At 42.7% G+C, this 27,639-nt stretch overlaps 1 protein-coding gene across 2 annotated transcripts; it reads right to left on the bottom strand.

The window, feature by feature from the left end:
- Positions 1–679: 679 nt before the first annotated feature.
- Positions 680–27,639, bottom strand: dock5 (dedicator of cytokinesis 5). Of its 2 annotated transcripts, none has more exons than XM_058636068.1 (51): positions 27,461–27,639; positions 19,702–19,785; positions 19,472–19,512; positions 18,844–18,899; positions 18,531–18,627; positions 18,238–18,386; positions 17,968–18,103; positions 17,713–17,870; positions 16,861–16,942; positions 16,194–16,323; positions 15,222–15,294; positions 13,885–14,027; positions 13,595–13,720; positions 13,351–13,475; positions 12,685–12,783; positions 12,397–12,469; positions 12,189–12,292; positions 11,784–11,964; positions 11,389–11,486; positions 11,208–11,297; positions 10,575–10,675; positions 10,317–10,451; positions 10,122–10,233; positions 9,695–9,765; positions 9,443–9,549; positions 9,139–9,275; positions 8,008–8,103; positions 7,753–7,851; positions 7,295–7,465; positions 7,083–7,183; positions 6,934–6,992; positions 6,525–6,679; positions 6,343–6,428; positions 5,652–5,808; positions 5,516–5,556; positions 5,349–5,439; positions 5,150–5,269; positions 4,709–4,798; positions 3,970–4,074; positions 3,616–3,757; positions 3,386–3,467; positions 3,188–3,272; positions 2,978–3,064; positions 2,690–2,866; positions 2,407–2,490; positions 2,145–2,282; positions 1,800–1,972; positions 1,547–1,691; positions 1,201–1,360; positions 941–1,059; positions 680–827 (listed from the first exon to the last, which is right to left on the bottom strand). In XM_058636068.1, exons 1-51 carry the CDS (start codon positions 27,501–27,503, stop codon positions 726–728), a joined length of 5,616 nt encoding a protein of 1,871 aa, XP_058492051.1. In that variant the 5' UTR covers positions 27,504–27,639; the 3' UTR covers positions 680–725. The 2 variants fall into 2 exon arrangements, with proteins under 2 accessions (XP_058492051.1, XP_058492052.1); XM_058636069.1 differs by having other exon boundaries at positions 1,547–1,670.

Here is a 27,639-nt window from a genome sequence, read left to right as displayed (position 1 = left end):
TTAACATCCATACAAAAGCATAAATCGGTGCCACATTCAATAATGCTATCCAGTGTTTCAGAAATCAACATTTCCAAATATCGCGTACATACATTCTGTGCATTGTATTCCCTGCTTTTGATCAAGTTTGAGTAGAATGCAGCTTTATCCTGTTCAAAAATGGAATGCCAGTGAACAGCAATGGTAAAAAAAAATAACAAAGAAAGGTATCCAGTGTCACTCCAATACATAAAAATTAAACATTACATGGCAACATTGGTCGTTCCTTTTCCCTGCAAGTGATAAAAACACTAAAGCAACTTTTCTTTGAAAAATAAAGCATCTAATTAAAGGTTTCACTATCTCTTAAAGAGCACGAAATCTGAGACTATAGTGAACTTGTGCACCCAAATCATCCGTTTTTCTGTGTTTGCATTGTTATAGAGTGTACAACAATGCAAACATAGAGAAAAAGAAAAGAAACTGATGATATAATGACAATAATTCCAACACATATCCGTCCTTGCAGCTTGAAAATGACGCGGCTGAAACTCGAGGACAAAGGAATACTTGGAACTATCACCAGCTTGCATCAGACAGAACAAATTTCTGCTGGAAATCCTGCAAATATAACATCCCACGGACATGGATCGGTATACGCTGATGTTTGAATTATCACAAAGCCACAAATGAGACGGCATTTTATCACTGCCAACTCTTGTGCTTGAAGGCACTGGTGTGGAGCTTTACTGGGGAGAGTGCTCGTAGGAAGGGAACATCGACTTGCGTGTTTTTGGAGGTGGCGGAGGGGGCTTGCTCTCAATTTTCATCGGCAGCGGAGGAGTAAACTGAGGGGAAGGGGAGACAAAGAGTTCACGTTAGGACTTCAAATAAAGAAATATAAAAAAAACGGAATATTTTAACATTAAATATGCATTAGTGCTATTTTCAGAAGATGTACCTCAGACGAGAACCTGGGAATGTCACTCTCATGTGGGTGTTTCTTCGGAGGCATGGGTGGAGGGGTCCCTGGAGTGTCAATGGTGCTGGCATCATTGTCACTGAATAGTGATGAATAACCTACCACAGGGGAGGGAAACAAAGGCTGTTCACACTCCATGCTTCTGTGTGTTGCTGCATTTAATGCATATTTTTAAGAGAAGACGACATCATGACATGCAGCGGAGTTGGGGGGGGGGGGGGGTGTCAGTTGCCACGTACTGGAGCTGCGTGGTGTGTGTGGAGTGTGCGGAGAGGCTGGTAGCGGACTAAGAGGGTTAGAGAGGCTGAGCTGGGACGAAACACCCTGGAACAACGAGAGTGTAAGCCGCCTGTCTCCTATTTGCAAACTCTTGGGCCTCTGCTGCTTCTCTGGAGGCAACTGGAGGAACACAAGAAGACAACAGAGATATAAGCTGTTCACAACAGAAAACACCGAAACTTGGCAGTGGGATACAATCGCGACCTATGACATAATCTGAGTGGAAGCACAAGTATATTTAGATGGAGAAGGGGGAAAAAGCGCTTTAGCACCGCACAAAAATAGCTCCTGCACTTAAGGTTGTACCTCGTCAGTGTCTGACTGCCGCTCCAGTAAGACCTGGGATTTGCTCACGCTCCACTCCTTTCTGTTCTTTCGAGCAATCCTGTTGTCCTCCTCCGAGCGGGACAGAACAGAGACCCTGCGATCGCTGGGGTGGGACAACAAGGAACTGCTCGTAAATGTTAGAGGTGGACATAAGAGACACAAGAGAGACGTTCAGTCAGAGACAAAAGACAAAAATCAAACTCCAGGTAGAGAAAACAAAGCGGGGACTGACTCTTGGGAGGAAATGCAGGAGGGCCCGTCTGAGGAGGCGGAGCCACTGGAGAGGCCAGAGGATGCGTTGGAGAGGGTCGAGACTGTGGACATGCGGCGCAGGGTGGAGGACAGGATGTAGGGCATCACCACTGAACCCACGCGGCTCTTCTTCTTCTCGGCGAGCGAGCACGGCTGGGGACACGCAAACAGGATTGAGTATCATCAGGAGGATTGTGACTGGCACAACCCACTGGACCGCCTAAGGGAAGATTGACGGTCCTGCACTAACATCACATATGCACCACTTTTGATTGAGACGCGTTTGATTGGCAGGCGTTACGTTAAACTGTGCTCGGCAACACACCAAGGTTATGACGCCGTATTGCTTCTCCACTTTTTCTCGAAGGTCTTGGAAACAAGTGACCAGTCGGTTGTGCAAGGGTTTCAGCTGGTCCGTCGCCTTCTCGCCATGAATGCGAATTCCATCTGCCAAGAGAGGGACCTGGAGGGCGGAGGGGGGGGGGGGGGGGGGGGGGTTGGGGGGGGCGGGAGAGAGAGCGGCACTTAAGTGTCGTAAAACGCCTTCTGCTTTGAAGCCAGTGTCAGTGATGGTGACAGAGTTTTACCTGCAGAGCGATGAGTTGTTTAAGGACCTCGATCCGCCCGTGGTCCTCGGGATGCTCGTGCATGTAGGTGTCGGTGAAGAACGCCTGCAAAGACGCAGTGAAAGGTGGGGGGCAGTGTTTTAATCGCTTTAAATGTGCGTAAACAGGTTTTTACAGCACAACAAAGGCCACAGCGGTTCCCTAATGAATAAAAGTTTATAGCTCGTAACAGGCCCAAGGCCAGGTAGAAGTCATGAAGGAAATATCTACACATTGCGCCTGGTTTTGATGTCGTGAGTCAGACCTTTTCGTAGTTTGAGAAGCCGCCCATGACTGCCGGGTCGACGATGCCGCTGAGCATCATGGACAGCGGGTTGATGGAGAGGGAGCGGTCACATGCTTGCTGCTGCACAAGGTTGCTCAGCTTTTCGTTGGCCATCTCCATTGTTTCCACGGCGTTCGCCAGAGGGCTGATCTCTTCCTGCCCGCGGGGACAATAACAGAGAAGAATAATGTGAAGTAGAGGAATGTTTAAAGTGAGGAGGAACTATAAAAACACAAACAAACCACCAGCACCAAGGCTGCGTCTTACCACCGAGACAGATTTGACTTCAAACCATTTCAGAATCCCCGGAAAGTGATACGCAGTTATGTACGTTGATCTCTCAATCCACATGGTCTGTAGGACAGAATACCAATGAAACAACGACATTAGATGTCTAAATGAACCTTCAGAGTGAGGTGTGCACAAACAGTGGGTTATTCATTGTTAAAAACGTACGGCTTTTAAAAAAATACACACCGCAAATTCATTATCTGGGTCCTTTTCACCTTTCCTGAAAGGCCTGGAATACTGGAACTGGTCCACTTCATTGGTTCTGTAATAGCTGCAAGAGGACAGGGAGGAACCTTGATGAGTAAGTGGTTTGACCGGTGACCTCCGAGTCCCAGAGTATCAACAGGAAAATAAATGAGCCTTTAAGTGCGTTCCGTTACACACTTTAATATCTGCTCAGGAACCCCCTTGTCTTTAAACTGCTGCGGCACCGTGAGCACAGGCTTGACAGTAAAGCACTGGATGTCTGTTGTGCTTCAGCTGAGGAAAAGAGCCGGGAACAAGACGAGGCGTACCGAATCAGACTTTCTTTAAATCAAGTTTAAATGAAACAGAGCCGTTTTTGCAGGGCTGTAAAAAATACTGTTGCATTTAATTTCATTATTTAAGGATACACTGTCCGGGGGAGTTGCAGATGTTGTCTGCAGGGGGCGCCGTGCTGGTCATCCTCACTGCAATAGGAAACTGGGAGAGTAGCTTCAAGCTGAAGTCCTCCAACCACTCGTACTCTTTGCCTCGGAAGATGAACATCTTGTTCTGCAGTGCACGATTCCAGCAAATTAAGCCATCGTACTTGTGTCTTAGATGTGTCTTTGTGCACATTCTTTCTTTACAACCTTTAACTGCAATATTACATGCCGTTCTGAGAAAAAACATTCTGAAAAGCCAGCTCATTGCGCGAGCAAGGACACATGAGGGTTTGTCTAAGTCTCTGTTTATTGAAATGCAGCAGGTAATCACTTTCTTACCCGGAGGAAGGAAGGGAATCCAAGGCCATAATATCCTACAGCAAAGTACTCTGGCTGTGGACGCATCGCATGCATTATATTCTCATAGAACTGGGCTTGTTTTATCTACGACAGAGGGGAAAAGAAGACGGGAAGGTTACAGCGCAGTACACACACACACACACACACACACAGTCTGTTGTAATTAGCCTGTTACTGGTTATGTGATGCCATTTTCATTATAAATTAATTACAATAAGACAAAACATGTTTTTGTGTCATTTCTGAGAACAGATTATTGGCGCACGGTCCTGAAAAATGAGTTACAAAGACAGACTCTATTAATAGATTTTCCATTACACATTCAAGCTGCACAATATTGATGTAGAAATGAGGTCCAAAAAAACAAAAAAACAGACTAATGCTCATTTTTCTCCCCTTCTCTCAGTTGTTTTTGTTTTTAAATCAACTGCACAAAGTTCATTTCTACTAATTCCAACAATGTTTACAAGGTAAGATGAGAATAGTTCTATACAGGCATAGTCTTAAGCGTAACCCACATGACTTCCTGTGATGGAAATGATGTACTTCATGAAGACAAATGTTCAATGTAACCTTTGTATTGTTACAGTGAGTCTTCACATTGTAACCATGTGTTCCTCTTGTACAAGATTAAACCCTCGTTTGGATTTCGAGCTGACTCCGATCTCCTTCCTCCAGTTCTAAATTACTGCAGAATTATTTGAACACTTCCTCTTACCAGAAGTTGGCTGAGCTCCATGAAGTCAAACATGTGGCTCTCGTGCATCTTGGCCAGCTGCTTGCACAGCTCAATGGCCTTCTCCCACATCTGACAAGACATGTGTGTCACTTAGTTAAAAGGTTACAAACATAAAAAGACAGGAGTATGTAACAATATGTAACATTTCTGCATTCAAATATCCAATTAGACTAAGGTTATAAACGTTGTTACTTTAGCCAGAATGTTTCCAATGCTCTTCAAATCCATGTTTCAATTCAATAGCCTTTGATGGCATCATCGGCTTTGCCCATCTCCGTTATAACCTCCAGGGCAAACTCTCTCGGAAACATCATGTCATTCACTTCTAATGACATGATAGGCGTTTAACTCATGGGGTAAATGTTTGACATTTTAGGGTGAGAATATATAAAAATTCGGGATGAGACAGCGATGACCCACCTTGCCTTTGTCCAAATAACAGATGATCTCCTGGAAGAGCCTCTCTTTCAGCTCCTGCTGACTCCACACGTGATCGCCGTCTCGCGGGATCAGGTGAGGTGCGCAGGGTTTTTCAGACCACTGAGGAGCAGGTTCATTCAATGTTTAATATAAACTACTGAGTGACATGGTGACGGGAGCTCCGGTTAAACAACGTTACCTCCAGTAATTCAGCGTGTAGCAGCAGAGTGTAGGACGCCTCTGTGTAGTTCTCGCAGTCCAGGTGCAAATCTCGCAGCTTGTACAAGTACCTGGTTACACAAGTACGTCAGTTAGATAAGAGTCGTCACTTGGGTCCCAAAAACCCGACGTCTGTGTCTCGCTCACCGGATATAAATGTCTTCCCTCTTCTTTTCCTTGTAGAAGTTCTGCGGGGAGACAAACATTTGGAACAAGCGATCAGGTAACTGCTTAATGTACGTGAACCAATAGTTTTTAACCCGTCGAGTCTCGCGGCGCGTACCAGCACATTGACGGTGCAGCTCATTCTGTGCTCGGGACTTTCATCGTGTGTGATGGTGCGGTATGCAAGAAGATTTTCCAGCAGGCTGCTCAGCAGCAGAGCCAGCTCCTCTCCCGACTGGGACAGGTATCTGTGACGTCTGCAGTGCTCCAGTAACCTGCACATACACACAAATATGTCCTTCACAGACTAGTCTTGAGCTGTAATGGCCTATTTCTAGTTTATCAGTCTCCAAAAGCCAGCCGTTCCTCCTGAGGGGCACACTAAATCTGTTTTTTGCTGTTGCCTGAGATTGTGTATTATTGCCTCAAGTGTTTTCTGCTGATCAGAGGTTGTTTACAATTCTAAAAAACGTTCTCGTCCTTCCGGCTCCTTGATGCAAAAAAAGAATGCATTCTTTGAGTAATCCTGTGTGAATTTCCTGACTCGTTTAGAACTGCAACTAACGATTATTTTCATACTCGATTAAATATTTGGTCTTTTAATGATTTCTTTGTTATCCAGAGCAAAGAAATGAGGAAAATATTCACATTTAAGAAGCTTAAACAATCGGAAATCTTGTTTTAACCATGAAAAAATGCTTCATTCATCAATTATCAAAATAGTTATAATCGTTTCAGCTCTAGACTTCTTGTTTTTTCAACAACAAAAAAAAAGAATATTTTATGACTTATGTGATTATTCATCTTACGTTTTCTCCAGCAGGACTTTGTATTGCTCGTCCCCTCGACCTCCCTCTACCGCTTGATCCAATTTTGTTATCAGTTCGTTCTCAAACTGCAAAGGGCAGGATAAAAAATAAATAAATTAACAAATAAAAACCACACACCATCATAAACACAAATGTCACACAGTCGCCGGATCTCGTCTCACCGTTTCAAAAGTTCGTCCGGGGCTGAAGTTGTGCTCGCACTGCATCATATCAAAAAAGATTGGGATGGTGGCTTTCCTCAGTTCAGGCTGCGGCACCAGCGTGGCCTCCAGGATGGGCCCCACCATGGCTGGGATGAACTTCATTTTGTGAGGCCCTGAAGGAACAACGCACCATTATCATAAAGAAATAACATCGTGTGATCTGGGAAAGCAATAAGCTGCATCTTCATTTTTCAACAAACAGAGGCCAAATCTAATATCGTAGTAAACAAAACAACTATTCATGGTGAAACCACATAGTAAAAAAAAAAACCCACATTGTTTTGTTATTCCACTTGCAGCACTGGCATAAACAAATCCACACACTTTATGATAATAGCAGCATTATCAGATGATGCAAAACACTCACCGAGATTGTACCACATGTCTCTGATCTTAAACCCAACGGCCTTCCGCATGTCTCCATATCTGTGGCAGATTCAAATCAAAGAGCTGCTCAATAAAAACCTCTCGCTAACCGTTTCAAGCAGTTTTCTGATGAACTACGAGTTATCGCACTTGTTCAGTATCTTGTTCCGTTTCTCCTGAGAGAAGGATTCCAGCTGGAGAGTCTTGTGGGTGAGGAAAGCCACGGTTAAATGAAAGTAGTTATTCCAAAGCTGCAAGGGAAGCGGGGTTTGTAAAATATTAATGCCATAATTACCGTTTCACAACCCTTTGAGTTTGTGTTGAATAAAAAAAAACGTAGAATACAAAAGAGGGAGACGAACCTGTAGTTGAAAATGTGCCTGGTCCAAGAAATACATGTTGAGGACATCAGAGTACTGATTGATGGCCCTCAGGAAGACCTGCATCTGCACCAGGTTCATGATCATCCAGTCTATGGGGAAGACATTTCCCATGAGGTCCTTAAACATGATGAATGTCTCCATGAGGAAGTCCTGCGGGGGCAAAAAGAAGGAGCTTTATCGCCAGTGTGCCCCACGTCGTCGCTTTAAAGAAATCAGAGAGAGTCTAGCTTTAACCAAACTAAGCAAATCCAGAGCAGTGCGGCTACACTTAATGCCCTCGCCGCTTAATGGAGACCTTCTGACATCCTCGTCATGTACAATCCATCGCATGAAACGTCTATAATCAATATTCCCTTAAGGAGCACTAAGTGACTTGGGTGGTTTAATGTCTGTTATTGATGAGATTCTTTCAGAGGAGGATGGAGGCCAACACTTACGATGATATCCTGTCTTGTCTTAAAGGTGCCGATGTAGTGGGCGTAATGCATGTCATCCATTTGCTGCAGCACGGCCGTCATGCATGCCAGATAGTGGCCCTGTCATGGGGGGGAGGGAAGTCCACTATTAGTCACTGTGAAATAACCCCCTGCAAAGAAAAAACACTGCACTCCCAAAGTTAGTCCTATTAGTGTATTATCACAGTTATCGGCTGTTTATATCAGCATCGTTAATATAAACACACACAGTCTTACAATAAGAGGGGAGGATCTGTCCATGCTGATGACGGTGCGATTGACCCTGCGGAGAAGCCGCTCCATTATCAGCTGCACGTGTCCTCTGGTCGGACCCTGTGAAGACGGCACAGTTTAAAACTCAAACAATGTTAAGCAGCGCTGCCACCATTAGAGAGCCGATTTCAGACAAATCACATGAAATTCACTTTACTTGTAGCACAGGCTTTATTTGCCAAGGTCGCCCATAAATAATGTATGTGAAATGAATAGAATTGCCTTTGTACAGCTGTACAGCGCACTGAAAAATGATATGTGATATATGCGCTGTGAACATGAGTCAACTGAAAGGAAATCAATACTACTATTTGGATCGTTTGACAAGTTTGAAACAAGTCGTATATATTTTTTGGGGTTATGAAATAGAAATTCAAGACGCAAACATTTCTAATAAAGAGGTTAGTGCATGAATAGTCTCGATAGCCTTAGAATCAAATGGGAAACAGACAGAGATGATGCCGGTGGATGCTGCTTTTTCTGGGTGGCACCTAAGCATGATGGCCTTCTGCTCTTTGTTGGCTAGGATGGATTCAGGAGGTTATGAGTCATGTTCATTTAGACAAAATTAGATACACTGTAGAAAATTTTATGTCATTTGGAAGCCATTCATTTCCTTTGTAGAAGGCGTGGCAGCTACTAACATATCTATGTAACCCAATTGTGTGTGTGTACCTTGTTTTTTTAATTATTACTATTATTATTTATTTATATTGTCATTTTCTTTTATTTACCTTGATATTTTAATTATATATGTATGAGTCTGCAGACCCATATTTGAATATGTATGGAATTTTGCTGGGTGTCCAGTACCTGTGGGTGGGGGGCATTGGGGACAGGAACTAGACTTGACTGTTCCATGTGTGAATTGTATATTTTTTGCTTGTTATATTTGAAAAATAAAAGAGACCTTGATAAAAAAAAGAGGTTAAGGCTGGTGGACATCCACTCAAATGTCATTAGTGAAACACTGAGGCCAGGTAGCAGTGGTGAATGGCCGTGCAGGACATGTTTATTTACGTATCTACTTTATATGTTCCAGGTCGAAATGAACAATGGAACATGGCATGCATGTCTGAATGTCAGACTCCTCACCACATCGTTGCGGTCCAGGTTGTCCAACAACGTACTCAGCAGTTGGATGCAGGCCTCGTGGTCAGGCTTACTGGAGTGGTCGTCCAGCTGCCCGCTCAGCTGATCGGTGACAAGTGGCAGCAGCACATCCCGACAGTCTGTGGCAACAGTAACGGGAGAAAGAAGAAATCAGTTGTCATCGAATGCAACGTTTTCTTTCAACGGATCCGATCTGACAAACGTGTATATGCAGGTGTGAGGTTGTGTTTCCTTCGTCTTGTGTGAAATGTCACTCTGTGGGTTTGTGAGCCTCGAAGACTCCTACCTGGCTGCCGGAAAAGGTCACTCTCCACCATTTTACACATGCAGCCCAGCTTCTGACGCACGAGCTGAGAGTCGGGAATGCTCTCAATGAACTTCGCGAGGAGAACGCTGACGAGGAAATTAAAAGAAAAGACAATCTTCAAACTGTAGCACGGTCATTTTACAGAGCTTTTACTCTAAAATAAGGTTGATTATAAAGTAATTATCATTTACTTCTGTAAAAAAAACAACACAAAACCTCGGGGAAAGTTACCTGAGCTCCACAGGATCAAACACAGTCTGAGTGTCATTAATGATGCTGGGGAGATATTTCAATATTGCCCCCTGAAAAAAAAGAAAAAGCAGACAATCAGCTCTTATACGGCTGGAACGTGAGGATATTTATTTATTTTCTTGTAAACAAACTCTTAACACATTATTTCCTCGCCTCACTAAAGCTGCCAACAGGGAGCCCGACTGTTTTGCAGTTAATTTGTAAAACTTTTTCGATTATTTGTACATAAAAGTGCGTAAAACATTTTCACAGCTAGACTAATGAATACCATGACGTGATAAATGCAAGCGCATCTTCAAAGAGTCTAACTGGGTGGCAATTTAGTTTTATTAATGTATGGTAAAAAAGAAAAAGAAAGATCCAATAATCCAACAATAAAACATCATGCCGTTCTTCTTCAGCTTACCTTTATCTTCACTCCCTCATCGAGCGGCCTGTCCATGAGAGTGTTGAACGATAAGAAAAGAGTGCGGATGGAGTTGAAGAAAGCGTCGCCGTCTTCACTGTTCCCGTAGAATCTGAGGACCAAGAACCGGCGTTAAATAACACGAAAGCATCCTTGAAATACGAGTGGATTCTTGTAAGGAAGCGGGTCTGATACCTGAGATACAGGACGCGGGACTGCACAATAAACCTGAAGAGGTATTTTAGAGCTTTGAGTGCTACGTAGAGCCTCTCCGTCAGGTTGGGCTCCTCAGCGTGGCTCACGTAGTAGTTAAGCACCTTGGTTAGCTTCCTGAAAACAGTGAAACATTAAAGGCCTTGAGGGTAATTCAGGTGCGAGTGGAGAAGACGAGTAACATGAGCGTTCACGGCGTGAACCGTGAGAGACGGAAAAGGCAGAAAAACCCAGACTCACATATAAGCCAAAGTGGCACTGAAGTGCTTGTTGATGTAAGTTTCCAGGACGGGGTTGAAGTGCTGGAATTTTATGTCGCCAATGAGTGTGATTATAAATACCTGTTTATTTAAAAAAATAGGAAGAAAGAAGATTTCATTACAAAACACATGGTAAACAAGAATTCTACAATTCTCTGGTATATTAAGAATCTACAATCATGATCACTTAGGTACAGTTCTCACCAAATGTTACCAGCACTGGCATTGAGAGAGTGTCAACGTTACACGACATGATAGACTTACAAATTGCTTTTTTTTAACCTTTATTTTACTGAAAAGTCACACCGAGATTAGAATCTCTTTTGCAAGTGAGACTTCGACCGACTGCGGGAGAAGGCGGAGGTGCTTGGAGAGAACACACGCACACAGAGACAATGAACACTGAAAAAGTCAATTGGCTGTTAATATAAGACCATTTTCAATATAAAATATCTTGAAAGTGGTCAAAGGCAAAATCATAGCATATGAAAATGTGCGTTTGTTTCCAGATTTTATTGCTGATTGCATCCATTTGTCAAGTCCGTGTCATGCCATCCTGTCATGGACACTCTCTCATCACCCAGTGACACTGTGGTGTCGCCAAAAAACTGACCAAGGCATTGAAGACCAGGGTATCGTAGGTATCCTTCTCCGACGTCTCCATCATAATGTTGAACAGAGCGTCGAGAGTGTCCTGGAGAAACTGGGCATAAAACATAAAACTGTAACTCGAGTCCCATTAAAGAGGATTTACTACGACACGGTGCGACATCAGCGACATCACGCAAACTCACTTTAACAATCTCCCCGCCCTCAACCTCCATCAGCCTCCGAAGAATCTGGTCCAGATCTTCGGGGTTCGACCTCCAGTTTAACAGTCCGAGCAGATCCACTGGGGGAAAAAAAAACAACACATGACAATAAATACAGAGGAAACAACGTCTCCCGTCTTACATCAGTCAGTATCATTCTGTTAAAACCCTAAAACTTCAATATAAAATGAATTAGCAGCAGTATTCAGCAGAATATTAGCACCACAGATGGGCTTAATTACTTTAAAAAGGCAATTTGAGGGGAAATAAACACTGGTGGCACTGCACCTCTGCCCACTGCTGCAGACTCGCGACAGAACATCTTTTAATTATCAAAGAGTGAGGAGGGAAATATAAGAACGTATTCCCCGCAGTACCGTTCTGTGTGAGTTTAGTGGAGCAGGTCAGCGTTGCAAGCTGGAAGCTGTCTTTAGTCACAGGAATCACTCCTGAATGGTGGAACTGCTTCCCAGTGTGCTTCTCCCTCTCCGCCACCTCGTCCCAGGTGGCTGGCAACGTGAGATACACTTTTGCATCCTCAGTCTTTTTCACATCAACCTAAAACATTCAGAAAAATGGGGGAAATAAATAACGAGGCATATTGATCGATGGAGATCTAATGATCCCTGTGGAGGGATTGGTGCCTAACCTATCTACTGACCATCACCTCATCAAGACACAGATTCTGGTGTGATTAGAGAAATGCAATAACAGTAACCTCCTGCTCATGTTGACGTCCAATCAATTCCATTTCATACCAGATAAAGATACTGCAACGGTACCTTGTAGACGATAAGGTCGTGTCGGCCGTCTTTCAGTGTGGTGCCGTCTCCTTTCATGAGCCGGACGAAGGCCATTCCGAAGGGCTTCTCCGACTTGTCTCTAGCTGAGGGACGCACACAGGAGCAGATTCAACAACCGCAAGTCACAACTCTGGTTGTTGTTTAACACCGTGGGTGTTTGCCATACAAATAAAGCACGGTCACTCACAGTCCTGCGACGACCTGTGTCGAAACATCACCCTGAGGTGACCGCGGCACACGTCCTCGATTGGAATCGTCACCTTACGGGAAAGAGGAGGAAAGACACCAGATTAAATGAGACTGCGAATGCAGGATTAAAGGAGGAAGAAAGATTTGTGCGATTGTGAGTATCTTCCACACAAAGAGTGTGTATATAAATATATTTAGGCATAGCACGTCCTTTCAGGAAAATGAATTAGAGAATATGGGTTATCAAGGTCAGAGCTGCACACGCGGGGCCTTGATTCTAACTTACCTTCACAGTTTCATTCCAACAAGGCTGCTTCACCTGGTAGTAGATGACAGAGTGGTATTCTGTGACGCCCTCATAACCGGCCCCAGGAAATATGGCTTTCTGCATAGGTTTAAGGACAACGACACTATCACACGATAGGAATACGTCATGCAACGTTTTCGAATATTAACGAGCAGCTGTGGGAGGATGGAATGAGCTCTACTTGTTGCTTGTTAGCGTGTTAATATGGCAGTAAAGACACATTATGGGTGAGGTTGAGGGGAATCTGATATGTATGTATGTATATATATATATATATATATACACACACACATATATACATATATAAATATATACATAAACATATACACACACATATATACATACACATACATATATACACACACACACACATATACACATATACAGTATATACACAACACACACACACAAAATGTTGGTAAAACTGTGCTGCATTTTTACAGCTACTTTTTATCTGAAACAAAAAACTCTACAAGCATCAGCCTCAGCTACACTTTACTGAAACTCCTCCAGCTGTGAAGTAATGACCCGTCAATGGATTTGTCTTGCTAACAAAGCTACAACGTACAATAAACAATTGCTGCAAAATGCATAAGAAGAAAGCTCAAGTCAAAACAATTTGTTGCATATACTGGTCTCTTTTACCTCCATGGGGTTGCCTTCATCGTCGTGCACAGTCAGTATGACCTCTACATTTTTTGGGGTCTTCTTTTTGCCTCGGTCAAACTCTCCCTGCAGCAGTGTTACGTAAATATCGTTCCTTACGTTTCCTAAAGAAAAGGACAACAGATAATTGGGCAGATATGGTAAAAGATGGTTTAAAAAAAGGGCCCTGCTCGTGACTTTTTTAAGCATGACCGTGACATATGCAGGAAAGACTTTAATCCACCTGGGAGGATGATTTCCGGGAAGCCCATTTTCCTGACGACAGCCGTGCTGCGGTCCACAAAGTGTGGATAGTCTTTCCTGACTTGGGCAAGATCCCCCGGGAGAAGCTTCAGGGTCACAAACAGCCCTGGCAGCAAACATGTAAAGAAATTCAATGAGGCAGACACTGTGAGCATAAACCCTGTAGACCCCGCTCACACATCATTTATTCTCATCAAAACAAAAAGGTCAATTTAAAGCAACCCTCTGAAATCACAGGGGGACACACTGTCTGTGAGCACTTCATTTTACCCTGGCCTTTGTGATTGACCTCCCGCGTGGCAATGACTTTGTTGAAGACAGCGGTGAGCGGCTCATTCTCTCCTATGACTCGAGACGGAATGAGTGGCGACATGATGAGCTGCCTCTGACGGATGTAGGTCTCCATAGCTATCCTGAGTGAGAGGCATCGGGAGAATAGGAGCAGTCAGATGCCAGCGTCTCTGACAGGTGACAAACACATGGACCGAGGAGCTGCAAATAGGTGGCGCTTCCCCTGCTCGCCTGACAAAATGCACCATTATCCTTCCCTTCACCCGAGTGACTATTGCAGTCACACAGAGAACTTGTACTACACCATATTAAGAGTGAGACTGCAGGTTTTTTAGTAGCATTAAAACACAATTAAGCACAAACGCAAAGTTATATTGGCCCAGTGGTGCATAAATTCATCACTAATGGCGTATTTACACCGGCTCTACTCGCCACGGCACGGCATGGTTGCATCTCCACTACAATAAAAAGTACCAACTCACCTGTGATGGCACTTAGTACCTCACATAGTACCTTTGGAACCTCGCTGGAGCAGGTACACATTACTATGGTAGTGTAAACGCTACTTAAATCATGCTGTGGCGAGGCGAGTAGAGCCAGTGGACATACGCCATAACACGTTCACTGTGCAAATGCTTATGTTTCAAATATTGGTAGGCGTAACCTTTATAATTTAAGAAATGGGTCACCTACAGGAATCACTAAATGCTAACATTACAAATGTTCCAAAAAGGTTTAACGTGGACAGTGTTCATCGTCTCAGTGCAGCGTGCCAACATGCAATAAGCAAATAAACAGAGAATGCGTCAGTGTGAATGAAATGTGAATTCACGACTCAACGCTGTGTTAGAGTCTGTCTCCTGTAAGAAAGAAACTCAGGTAACATTTACTGAAGAGCCGCCTTGTCTTTCATGTCAGGAATATGCCACAAATATCCTAATTTGTGTGTGTGTGTGTGTTTTCCCTTTTCCGTACCTCTTAGAGAAGACGGCAAACTGTGACACAGCCAGTCGAGAGAAATAGAGGATAAGCCTCGGTAAAATTTGGTTTAGATGTCAGGGATTCTAACTCAAGATATTTTTGGAGCTCCTCTACTTAGGATTTCTATATTGTGCATCAACGAGCTCGTCGCCACGCTGCACTGAAAAGATGACCTTTAAAGCTCGTCTCTGAAAAGACTGAACACAAAAAAAGTTTTGGGTTTGTCCTTGAAAAGGGATATGATGAAACGCGGTAATAATAAACTTCTCGAGGTATTCTCAATCATCTGTGCTGAATTGTGATGTGTGTTAGAAAACAAACATCGAGAGACTCACTGCTGGAAAGGGATGAAATGCTGTTTGTCCTCATCGTCTGTTTTGCCATGGGCAACATCTGTAACGTCCATCACTGCAATCACAAAGACATTAGTTATCACTTAAAACAACTGGAAAAACACACAAAAAAAAAACAGAACCATCTGGTTTTCATGCAATTTAACAAACGTGCAACTCTGGACAATGTTGTATGATCCACTGGAAACAGAAGCGGAGCCGAGCGTTGGATCTCACTCACCTGTTGCTTGGCATGAGCGACAGCCAGCGAGATAAAAACACATTCAGGGTTCTTGATCTCAGGCTTGTAAATTTCACACTTTCAAGTGTTTACCTTAGTTTAAGATCACTCGTAAACCTAAGTTTATATTTTTGGTCTGTACATTTTTAACTTAAATTTTATTGTAGCCTTTTTAAAATTATATTTCTGACACTGTTAAGTTATATATATATTTTTATTTCATTTTTTTTTGTGACCAGGGAGATGTGCAAAGTAAGAATTTCATTGTGCAGTGTGACGTCTGTCTTAACTGAACATATGACAATAAACCTCTTGAATCTTGAAATGCCTTTGATTGGTTAATTCCACCCAACTCTTTCCGAAACTGTGGTTTTTTTTTTCCTTTTCCCCCAGCTAAGAATAATTTGACTTCTGAGTTTAACACTCTTTTTTTTTTGACTCTGGTTTCAGTCCATCTGCTCCAACACCAGAGGAAACCATTTCTCATAAAACCCACTCATCATCTCGCCAAAAAACAAAAAAGACCATTGCTAAACCAATTTCCACTGACTTCTTGTGCCAAGAGAATGGAAGTATTTTCTGGGGCAGAAAGCAGGTGTTTCCATTTCACTCAGCACTCAGAATCCTTCCTTTTTATACTCACAATTATTCATGCAACTACACCATCAGAGAGAAATGGCACTTTTTTTGTATCACTTTACACAAATACTTTGGATATTGGTAAATCAACTCACCTGCCACGCCAAAGGGCCTCCGCAGTCCGCTGGTGTGTTTCTTGCCCTCCTTCAGCTCCATGCTGCCTACTCTGATGATCTGACACACGAGGAAGAGCCGCTGCCTCATTAAGTCGCTGCTGCTCAGGTCCTGGATGCAAGGAGGGTAATTTATTGGGGGGACGTTGAGCGAGACGGTGGACACAGAAGACAGAATTACAGTGAATGTGGCTGCAGAGCAAATGGCAAATATTAGAGGGAAGGCAATTTAAGGGAAACATATCACCTTTCCAACATCTACTGTACGTGGTTGTTTTTGGAATCTGGACATGCGTTGAGGAAGCGAATAGAAGTATAAAACTCTTGCCTCTTGGCTTCTATTAGTGTCGTTTTATTGCATTATGTGTCACTAATTACCAGTGGCACACACGCAGGGGCGAAGCGATGTTTGTGTGGCGACCGCTGCCTGTGTCGTTAACGTAACCAGCGGGCAAATGACTGAACCAACTGTATTTAAATATTCAAAGATGTGCTGCGAGTGTGAGCCGTTCATTCAAACTTTTAGGAAAATTAGGAGCGATCCGGGGGGCAAATTGTCTTCTTTGTCACAGATTTCAGGGAACGGTTGGATTGTTTAAATCCAGAGCGGGGGTTGGGGGATATAGTCAGAGGGTTAGGATTCAGTTACCGTGAACAGCGCTGGCAGGTTGTTGAGTTTTTCAATTTCTTTAGGCATCCCCATACTGTCCCAGCGCACCAAGAAGTTCTCGCTGCATGAATTTAAATAAGAATCACAGTTAGAGATCCCATTATCAGAGGTATCAGGAGAAATAGAAGAATATGGAAGTAACTAAAGTGAAAAACCTGGCCTTGCTTAAGCAGTTTTATCAGATAAAAACCCAAAATGTCAGGAAGAAAGATTCCAAGCTGCTTGCATATATGGAAACAATGTCTATTGATCCTATGGGTGTTTGTCAAAGCGGAGTCATTTGACGTGCCAAACACACAGATTACATCTGAGAGGCCTGGATTATTGCCATGGCTTATAGGAACAACACCATTAGTAATTGTATAATCTACGCATCAGTTTAATTTGCACCATTTCTGCACAGTTTGAAAAATGCACGTCTAGTGTGATTAGCCTTCACCCTTCAACCCCTGCAGGAAAGTCAGAGATCAGCTACACAACAGCACCCACTGAGCTTTTGGGCATTTTCTAGGTTTTACACATATAAATATTAATGAATATCTGATGCATTCCAGGCTCTCGCCAACAAGGTTCACACAATGCTTTTTGGTAGAGTTGCTGAGTGGACCAGAATTTTGATTCCCATCCATAGCAACATTACCGCACCATGCATTTATCTTCAACCAGCCGTCATTGAAAGTATGTGCGTGTGTGTTTTTCTTTGCATTGCACGTCGCATAACATAACATATTATAAATATTATTTGTTTTCTGCTCATTGTAAATATAAATCGTATGACAAAATTTGACAAAAACCCTCCCTTGATGAGGAGAAAAGTGTGGAGGCGCTGACCTGATGAACTCAGACTGGTCAGGGTCATACAGGGACATGAGCAGCTCGGCGTCTTCTCCGATGTTGCACACAAAGTTCTTCAGGTTCATGAGCAAACTGTAGGTGTGCACCGTGCTGAACAGGGTCTGGCGCCTCGTTTCCAGGTTCTGTAGTCGCGTCTGCATTAAAGACAAGGGCCCCCAGGCGGTACATGACACACATTAACTGACGTGGAGATACAGCAACTAATATAGCATCAATAAATCAGAACCCTACCTTCTCCTCTTGTATCCTGTCGTCAACGCTGCGGGAGGCGGTCTCATGGGCCCGGAACAGACTAACTGTACTGGTCTGGTCAGGATCCAGCGTGTTTCCCTCCTCATCTCTCACCACCAGGTCCAGCCCCAGAATCCTGAGGATGAGACCGCATCAAATGAGTTTACCGAAACAATCTCAGCCGCTCTGACCCGAGTACATAAAACTTTACGGCGGTGTTTATGTCGGGAGGCTTTTCATTGCAGCACAAGGAGACGGCGGTGCTCTCACCGGTTCCCGTAATCAATCTTGGCCGTTACTTTCTTCTTCAGCTCCACAAGGTCATCCTTGGGCAGCGTTCCTGACACTATCTGAGATCGATATTCCATGAGGCTGTAGGCCATCTGCTGAACGCTCCTGAACAGCGTCGTCTTGTTCGCCTGTCAGATAAACAGGAATATGATTATAGTCGTACAAACAAGCGACGGCGTGAAGCACAACACAGGAATTTGTGAAAGTGATAAGAAACAGAAAGGAGTGCAGCACTGTGCGTACTAGGAGGAGAACAGGCAACATTCACATACCACAAAGAGATTGTGCCATATTTGTGCCCATTCTCGTAGAGTCGCCCCAAGCTCCTGGACCAGGGGTACATCTGCTGGAATAATTATTTCCTGCTGGCTACCAGTCGCAAGAGAAGAACAAAAACATAATGAAAACAAGTGAATTTTCTATACATGATCAATTTTTTTTGGGATATTTTTTCTCTTACACAGCCAAGGAAAGCATTACAGCATCTTCACTAATGATAATAACAACACAGGTGCTGCAATGTTTTTGGTTGCGAGGCAAAAATCAATGTGGATTATCGTCAAGTTTACTGATATGTGATCTCACCCTACTCCCTCAACTGTAGCCTCCTTTAAGTGGATGAAGGACGCTGGAAAAATGCCCTGAGGAAACAAAGAGGTAAACATCAGTGTATGTGTGTACAGAGCAGAAGTCTAAAGGCACCAACAGCTTTGTTTTTTTGACTGTCATATTCTGAGATCACTGGCATTAGAGCTGAAACAATTACTCGATTCATAGTCAACTATTTTGATCATCGATGAATCGTTTTGAAGCTTTTTTTTCCACGATTAAAACAAGATTTCTGATCGTTTCAGCCTCTTAAATGTGAATATCTTCTGGTTTCTTTGTTCCAGGTTACAAAGAAATCATTAAACACTGAATCACTTTGGTTTGACAAACACTGATCGACATTTTTTAACATTTTATGGGACCAAACGATTATGCGATTAATCGATGATGAAAATAATCGTTAGTTGCACTCATACCACATGTGTATGTCTTGAATACACCTGGAGTAATAGACCTTTTTAAAGCAGATATTTGTCAATATGAAGGACAAACACAGGCAAAAATTGTAATAATTGTGCTGTATGGTGGTTACAAATCAAATGCAGAGTACTTTACATTGTATATGACAACAGTGAATATAACAGAGCACTAATAACATCCTCACCTTGTGTGATTTCTTGCGTAGTGTGTAGCCCCTATACCAGCCTGAGAAGATATTAGACAGGTGATGATAGGTTCAACTTGTCAGGAGGTTACAATGTAACAGTCTCATTTACATCATTATACACCAAGCTGCATATTGAGCATGGGCTAGTTTACATTTCATGAGAGTTCCTGCACAGTAAAGGATGTGTCGGATGTGTCGGGGCACGCCGTGCGCTCGGCTCCACTCACCTTCCAATTTCTCAAGTATGTGCACCGTGTCCCCCACCTGTAGACGCAGCTCCTGCTCGCCACTGGGATCATAATTGTAGATTGCTGAAGGACAAAGCGGGACTGTCTCATTATGAAAGAAGGACACAATATTCAGCAACTACTACAAAAGGAAAGCAAGTGGTTTTGTTCGCTGACTGGCAGGACCACTGGCAGGTTTTGTTCCTTCTCAAGGTCCAGTGAAATAGAAATAAAAAAAGTCCCCTTTCAATTACTCACATAGGAAAGAGCGTGTTTTTTAAAAGATTTGGATCAGAGGTTTTGCAGTCTCTCTCTGGGAAAAGAAAACCAATTTGCCCTCCTTGTCGCATAACTTGGACCGGATTCTGGATCTTTGATTTAGTCCTAATTTAACAGCGGCGTGTGTTTGTGCAGTACGACTGTGTGAGTCAAACCTCTAAAGCATTTTGATGACTCCTAATTGAAACGGATGCCTTGAGGCCGTGCTTAACGTTCCAGTAAATGGACTGTTCTGAAGCAGGTATCCTCGGTGTCAACAGCGAGGGGGCAGAGCTTAAATGGCGATGGCATCACAATCGTACCACAGCGGCCTTTGGTCACACTCTGCAAATTTCGCCTCAACCAAATGGCCCAGTCTGACAGTGTTCAGTGTATTAAAACCTAACTGCTTAACCAGGCTACATATGGGGACAGTTCACACACACACACACACACGCACACGTATGCAACACTAGTCAGATGTTGCAAAAGAGAAACCTCTCCAAAGAAATACTGTAGGCAAGGGTCTTTGTCACGACTTGAGGGAGCTGCAACAGAGCGCAGCCACTCATACTCTACAGCAAGAAGGAGGAACTGTGAACCTAACTCTGCCTGGACTTGCATCATGATAATGCCTGTTGCCCGAGGCCAGATTTCACAGCACGTTTCAACTGGCTCTGCTTATCTGAATACCAAAACTTGACTTAACACCGAGTGTGACTAGGCCTCGCACTCCTTTATGTACTAATATGCAACAACATGGAGTAGTTCAAATTTTATATTAGGGCTGTAACAGTTATTTGATTATTATTACAAATCAATTACTAAATTAATCGTTTGGAGTGTTTGGAGAAGAGAAATCCTTCAAATGTAATAATGGTCGGCAAACGAAAACATACTTGAACCATTTCTGACATTTAAATGTACAAAACAACTAATCGATTAATCGGTTATGAAAAAAAAAGTGTTAGTTGCAGCCCTGTTTTATATTATATTGTTTTAGAAATGCACTTAAGTCTAGGTATATTCCTGAAATTGTCACCTCTGTGTGTGAACACAGTGTCAAATGTCTGAAATGTGGAAACACAGCAGGAGAATCTACAGAAAAATTCTCCTGCTTCCCGCGTGATCAACCCCCGGTCCCACCCCTTGACTTGAATTTTCCAGAAATGCTCCTCTTGTTGTGAAAACATCTCATCCAGAGACGATCCCACGCTGCACTCTTCATATGTGAAGAAAAAACCATCCAGACCCATTTTCCGGTCATCAAAAGAGACACTAAAAACCAAAAACCTCAAACTAAATATTCCTCCTTTTCTTTTTCCGTTCAGTTCTGTCTCAACTTGTGAAGTCGTTTTCTTTAAAAAGAAAAAAGAAATAGTAGCATACTGCACAAATGGCCTCAGCAGCATCAGCAGCAGCAGCAGGAGCAATATTAACAGAAACACGCTCTGAAGAAAAAGACATTTGCCTGTGGTCATGCTGAGAGTGACAATGGTGCATTCACTTAGTTGACACAGTGTCCGGGGCCTGGCAACCGCCTGGAAATATGCCAGTGACAGGAGCCCAGTTAAGCACGATGTGATGGCACACTGCCTCAGCTAGAGCCAACAGTCTGGGCCTCGGCAGCATCACTTGTCTGTACAACTGAGACACACCATCACCCCTCTTTAACTTGAAACACTATGGTCGGAGCTGTTGTTATAAATTCCAATAAAGCCCTTATCTGCTCAGGTTTAAGCTAATGTGCATACTAATGTTAAATCAAAGCCTCTCCAATTCCCTCTGAATGATTTATCACAGAAGTGGATTAAATTAAATTAAACAATTTAAGAGCGGCGCGGCTGAGCTGTTTCGAGCGGTTGCTGGCAGCTCATCAATGCAAAAGAGACTCTCCTGTTCCCGTCCTTCACTGGGTGCGAAAAAGCAGAGCACAAACAAATATTTGATTGTGACCATGACACAAATAACACACAAATGTACACACAAAAGGACGCAACGTACGAGAATCAACACTGCAGCATGCCGCGCTGTGCAAAGGTCTTGAGACACCACTTGATTTGTTGTTTTAGCAAATAAAGCTATAATGACCACTATGAATATTTATCACTTTTTTAGAACACCTTTAGAAAATACAGAAAACGGCTCTACTCGCTTCGGCGTGGCACGGTTAAGTTGCGTTTCCACTAGCATTTTTAGTACCTGACTGCCGGCCACTGATTGGCCAGAGTGACGTCCAACACAAGATTCAAGCCGAACAATGCCGAACTGTAGATCCGTTAAAAAAAGACTTAACAATCCTAAAAACGTGTGTCAATCCCCAACAATTACCAGGGAAATGTCTAAAATCTCAATATTTAACAGAGGAGTCTGGTGTTTTTAGCGACAGCACTGCTGATCGCGACCGGCATCACAAACCCTGCTGCTGTATTTCAGTGCAGCGACTTAATATTTTTAATTAACCGATTCTTAAGATTCTGTTACACTGAAAACAACTGCTTCACAAGTCACTCGTCAATCCTTTGTGTCAAGTGTAAAACGAAGTCACGGCGGTTTCATGCAGCCGTGCGGTGATGACTCCGCCCACGTTGAGGAGGTACTATATTGTCGAGCTGGGACCATAATAGCATGACCGTGGCTCTCACAAATATCTGGTGTGAAAAATGTCTAATATTATTATTATTATTATTATTATTAGTTTTATTCAAGACATGCTTGAAAGTCACAAATTAAATTCATTGACATCTTTCTGATATAATATAAATCCAACGTTCAGTCACATCATTCAAATCCAAATGCCAGCGATGATAGAACTTGATATTTGGACAATAAAAACAACAAAGCCGGCGGTGACCTGAGACTTTTGCACAATATCTCATATTAGAATAGAAAATTGGGAGGACTTTTATTGTAAGCTGAAAAACCTTCAATCTAATGAAAGAATGCGTATAATGGGACACATGCCATTCCTACACTCTGATGTAACATACTTCAGAATAAAAAAATCTTTACAAACTTAAAAGCACCACTCAATGGAGAAATGTTACACGACTTCATAGCAGAATGGAGACCGATATCAACTAAAAAAAACAAAAACTGATTGATGCTATGAATATGTTACAGCCACTGTAGCGATTATTCGGTGGGCCGCACATCTCTTATGACACTTGTGTACCAGCCAACTCATCTCAAGTGCTACCAAAGCAGGGAGAGGGACAGTATCTCTACAAAAAATCATTAGGTAAAAGCAAGTCTATTAAAGTTTGTTTTTCAGCCAATTCTCCTCAGGCAGGACATTTTAAAACCATAAAGACCTTGGTAGAAAAGCCTCTTGTGGCCCTCTCGTCTCTTGTCTATAGTCTAGACAGCAAGAATGATCTGCAGCTCTTAAAACAGTGCCCCAGTTGATGAGACCTCATAGGCTATCCATAAATCAGAGAGGTAATTCTGAGATTCCCAGCTAATTGTAAAGAAGGGGATAACATTAGACCAGTGTGGGCTCATCATCTTTAAAGCCTGAATAAAAAACCTGCTGCTACATTTTATCTGGGAAAAAAAAAAGTGCATTTTTCCTTAATGTAGCAAAAAATAATTATTCTGAAATTAAGTTTTAAAAGTCATGACTGGCCAATCCCGTGCCGAGTCCCACCTCAACAGAGAAGATTAGTGTTGGCTGCAGGCAACAGGGATTGTGCTGATTGCAATCCACGAAGGCCACAAAATCCCAGCCGCTGTGGGTTTGTTTTGCTAACAAGCACGTCGGCCATGCAGCACGGAACACCCGCGCAGGAATCAGCTTTAAGCAGCTCTTCTTTTTTTAAAAGGGAACTCATTTGCTATTCATTGCATAATATCACCAGGTGGAAGTTGCGGCTGAAACCCAGCTCACATAGCAGTCACAGTTTGACACAGCAAATGTCATTATTAGACATGCAAAAACAATCCAATGTAAATTGAATGTCATAACTTTAACAGCTATACATTACAGTGTCCTTCATTCACGTAGATGTCTGAGGTTTCATTCTGCAGAGTGATGTACGTGCAGAGAACAGTTTCACCTTCATCTGCTCTCACCTTAAATCTTAAGCGCACGGTGTTTACGCACGAGTGGGATTTACAGCATCACGTCTAGCTTGGTGGTCAAACCTGCGGCAACCTGATGTACCCACAGGGTCATGGTTGTTGTTAATATTTTTAATATCTTGACATCTCATTCTGCACATTGTTTGAAAATATGCAAAACTTCTCTTAAACTAATTATGTTAAAGGCTTAAAATGGCAATTAAGACACTGCAATCACTTTAACTTTAACATTTTAGTGGGAAACAAATATTTGCATGTTAAATATATACATATAATACACTATTTAACTCTGTCAGATTTGGTATGGGTTATGAAATGAGCAGGAAACAGGTATATCATCTTCTCTTCATCTGCAAATGTGACACCTGCATTAGCCTCAATGCTAGTCGTCAACATCAACATCACTCACACTACACACACACACACACACAGCTCTCTCTGCTTCAGCGAGGGAGCAACAGCGGTGTAGAGTCGTTCATGTGTAGTTGTCACTTTTATCTCACTTTTGTTGCATAATCCACGAGATATTTTAAATGAGTGACGATTAAAACAACCGTGCCCTAAAAGCAAACAAAGCCCCAGGACACAAATCATGTAAAGTTAACAAACCAGGGGCTGCACATATTCTTCATCTAAGGATTTTAGTGAATAACTTTAACTTCTAGTGCAGCACTTGGAAATTAACAGGCTATCCTTTTATAATGGTGTCACAAATTCGCTGTAAGAGATTGTGATATCTTAAGCCCCATATCCACATCTCCCAACACGATATAAGTGATATAATCAGGAACCCTGAGATCTCGTCTGTCATCCCACTATATAGTCGTCTCTGTTTGAGCACAGCCTGGGCTGACTAATCGGATTAAAAATATAAGACCTCATACAGGGTCTGATGGCATTTTAGGGATTAAGTACAGTGTGAGTGACTCCTGCCCTGTTTCTGAGGCCCAATAGCTCAGTCTACTGAATCCAACAGAGCCACAGTTCTGAATAACATACTGGGAACTAAAAGGATTAATACCAGAGAAAAATCCTCCACCTCAGTTTCTAAAATAAACTAGACCGAAAAATGGGGAGTCACTGTGCTGCATACCAGTACACGTCAACCTGAATTTGTAACGGCAACAGAGCACAATAAAAGCAGCAACACACTCAAGACCTCTTCCTTATTAGGTACATAGGACACCTAATAAAGCGCCAGAGGTGGCACCTCTGCCGCTTTATTAGGAACGGTCTTCTGCTGCAGCGGCCCATCTGCTCCCACGTTTTACATGTGCATTCAGAAAGCGTATTTGAATTACTGCTGAGCTATCTATATATCTATATCTATATATATATATATATATATATATATATATATATATATATATATATATATATATATATATTTCCTCTGACCTCTTGCACCAACAAGGAATTTCCAGCCAGAGCTGCTAACTGCTGCTTACTGGATATTTGACTGTAAACCCTAGAGAAGGTTTTTGCGTGACAATCCCAGTCGGTCAGCAGTTTCTGAAATGCTCAGGCAGGCTGTCTGCCTGGCACCAACAACCATGACACATCCAAAAAAAAAAAAATCACCTTTCTTCCTCATTCTGATGCTCGCTTTGAGCTTCAGCGGCATCGTCTACATGCCTAATATATTCAGCTGCTACCATGCGATTGGCCGATTTTTCGGTTTTGATAATAAAAAAAAAAAGCAGTTGAACAGGTGTACCTGCTGAAGTGGCCAGTGAGTGCATACTGAGTGAGAGGATCAGGGTTTGAACAAACAGCTGAGGTATTTTCAGCTGTGACCTGAGATTCACACCTTGTCCAGAAAAGAAACTGTACACCGGGTGTTTTCACTCTGCCCAGGTTGGAGGTTTTCTTCAAGTGCTGCAGACCAGGACACACTGTGTGTAGCTTTGAGCACAAAGGTGAGTCAGAATGATAACTGATGAGCAGCCAGTCTGTGCCGGCTGTAAAAGTGTTGCAGTAAACCAGGAAAGGATTGAGAGAACAGCACTACTCATTTACCTTGAGGGTGTGGAGGTCTACCTGAACATGTTTCCACTGTGGTTTACAAGAAATAAGACAGGTGGCTGAGCCACACCTGAATGTACGGCAGAAATGTTCATTTTTTTAAAAGAAACACAGATAAGTGTCACTGTTACTGCCATAATTATAAAACCATGCTTATACTAGCAGGGGCCTTTTGTCTGTGTTATTCATCCACCACCATTTATAAGTGTTGTCATATTTTATCATAATAATTTGGATAATAAAAGTACCACAACATCTTACATTCTGTTGTAATGTTACACAAACTTTACAACACAGTCCAGTGAATGGTTGTTGTGTCTCTATGTTGACCTGCGATGGGACTGGCGACCCGTCCAGGGTGTGACCCCGCCTGGTGACCCTCATGTGGAGAATAAAGTGGTAGAAGAAAATAAAAAAATACTCTTAAATAAGATCCTGGGAGGTCCTGGAGTGTGTGAGCTAGACAAAATGTCCACGTCACGCCACTCACAATTATCCCATATAGTATGGAACTCTGTCTAACTAGCAATAGGTTTTTAACTAAAATGTACATACATACATTATTTATACTATACTATTTTTAATTGCCTTAAATTTCCCATCAATGCTTCACTAAACACAGTCTGTAAAAATGTGCACTATTTATATCTTCTAAAAAAAAAACACTTGGCTATTTATATGTTTTTAGCAAAATGTGTTGCTGACAGAAAGGCAGAAGTTCCCTTTTTTTTTTTTTTAATGTTAAAAACAAGTGCATAGGACTGAGATATACATCAGTATCAGCCATCATGTAATTTTATCTTATTCTGGAAACTTTTCCTACTTTTTTATCATCTTGATGATGAAAATTGACCTTATTTTAACTCCTGGTGTTGATAGTACGGTGTAGGCTGAGTGTAAAGTTCGCTAGCACTTGTGTAAACACTGAAGGCGCAGCAGTGGCTGCCATGTGGAGCCTGCAGGAGACCTGGAGGGGGATTGAAGGGACCTTCCAGCAGAGTGAGGATTTAAAAGTCCACTGGAACTTTAACAAGGACAACAAAGACGGGCTACGCTCATTGAAGTCTTCGGTCTTTGACCCCGTTTTATCTCATTGTGGACACACCGCCATCTATCCTAGTACACACATATTAATATTAATATTCCGGACACAACAAGGAAAAGAAGTTGAAGAAAGTGAGCTGGACAAGTGTGTTGACACACACACACACACACACAGCACCACAACAACAACACAGTCGACTTTAAAGTCTTCACTTTAAGTCCCGCTTTTCCTTGAAGTTAGTGAGTGTAGTTTTGAGGGAGTTGACTCGGCGAGTCAGGCAAAACGCACGCAGCTAAACAACGGTGTGTGTGTGTGTGTGTGTGTGTGTCCGTGTTTGTAACAACTTACCGACTCCGTACTTCTCCTTTTTAGTAGGAATCCAACGGGTCATTGCGGGGGAAGGGTGTGGAACTGGCGGTGTAAATAAATAAGTATGTACAGTTGCTGGACGAGGACGGGCGGTGGTGCACTCCGGCGTACCGAGGTCTACAGTTCCGCCATCATGACTTGTAAACGGGGAGGGGAGA

Source organism: Solea solea, chromosome 8, assembly GCF_958295425.1.
Source record: "Solea solea chromosome 8, fSolSol10.1, whole genome shotgun sequence".
Lineage (NCBI taxonomy): Eukaryota > Metazoa > Chordata > Actinopteri > Pleuronectiformes > Soleidae > Solea > Solea solea.
The sequence above is the reverse complement of the archived record's forward strand: the minus strand, read 5'-3'. Positions and strand labels throughout refer to the sequence as shown.

Bases quoted from the DNA above. Each gene is read 5' to 3' on its own strand.
- dock5 (XM_058636068.1), bottom strand. From the start codon at position 27,503: ATGACCCGTTGGATTCCTACTAAAAAGGAGAAGTACGGAGTCG. The intron at 14,028-15,221 runs GTGAGTCTCTCG...CCTCTCACTCAG, and splicing joins CATTTCATCCCTTTCCAGCA to GATAGCTATGGAGACCTACA. The intron at 12,470-12,684 runs GTAAGTTAGAAT...CTTTCCCGTAAG, and splicing joins GTTGGAATGAAACTGTGAAG to GTGACGATTCCAATCGAGGA.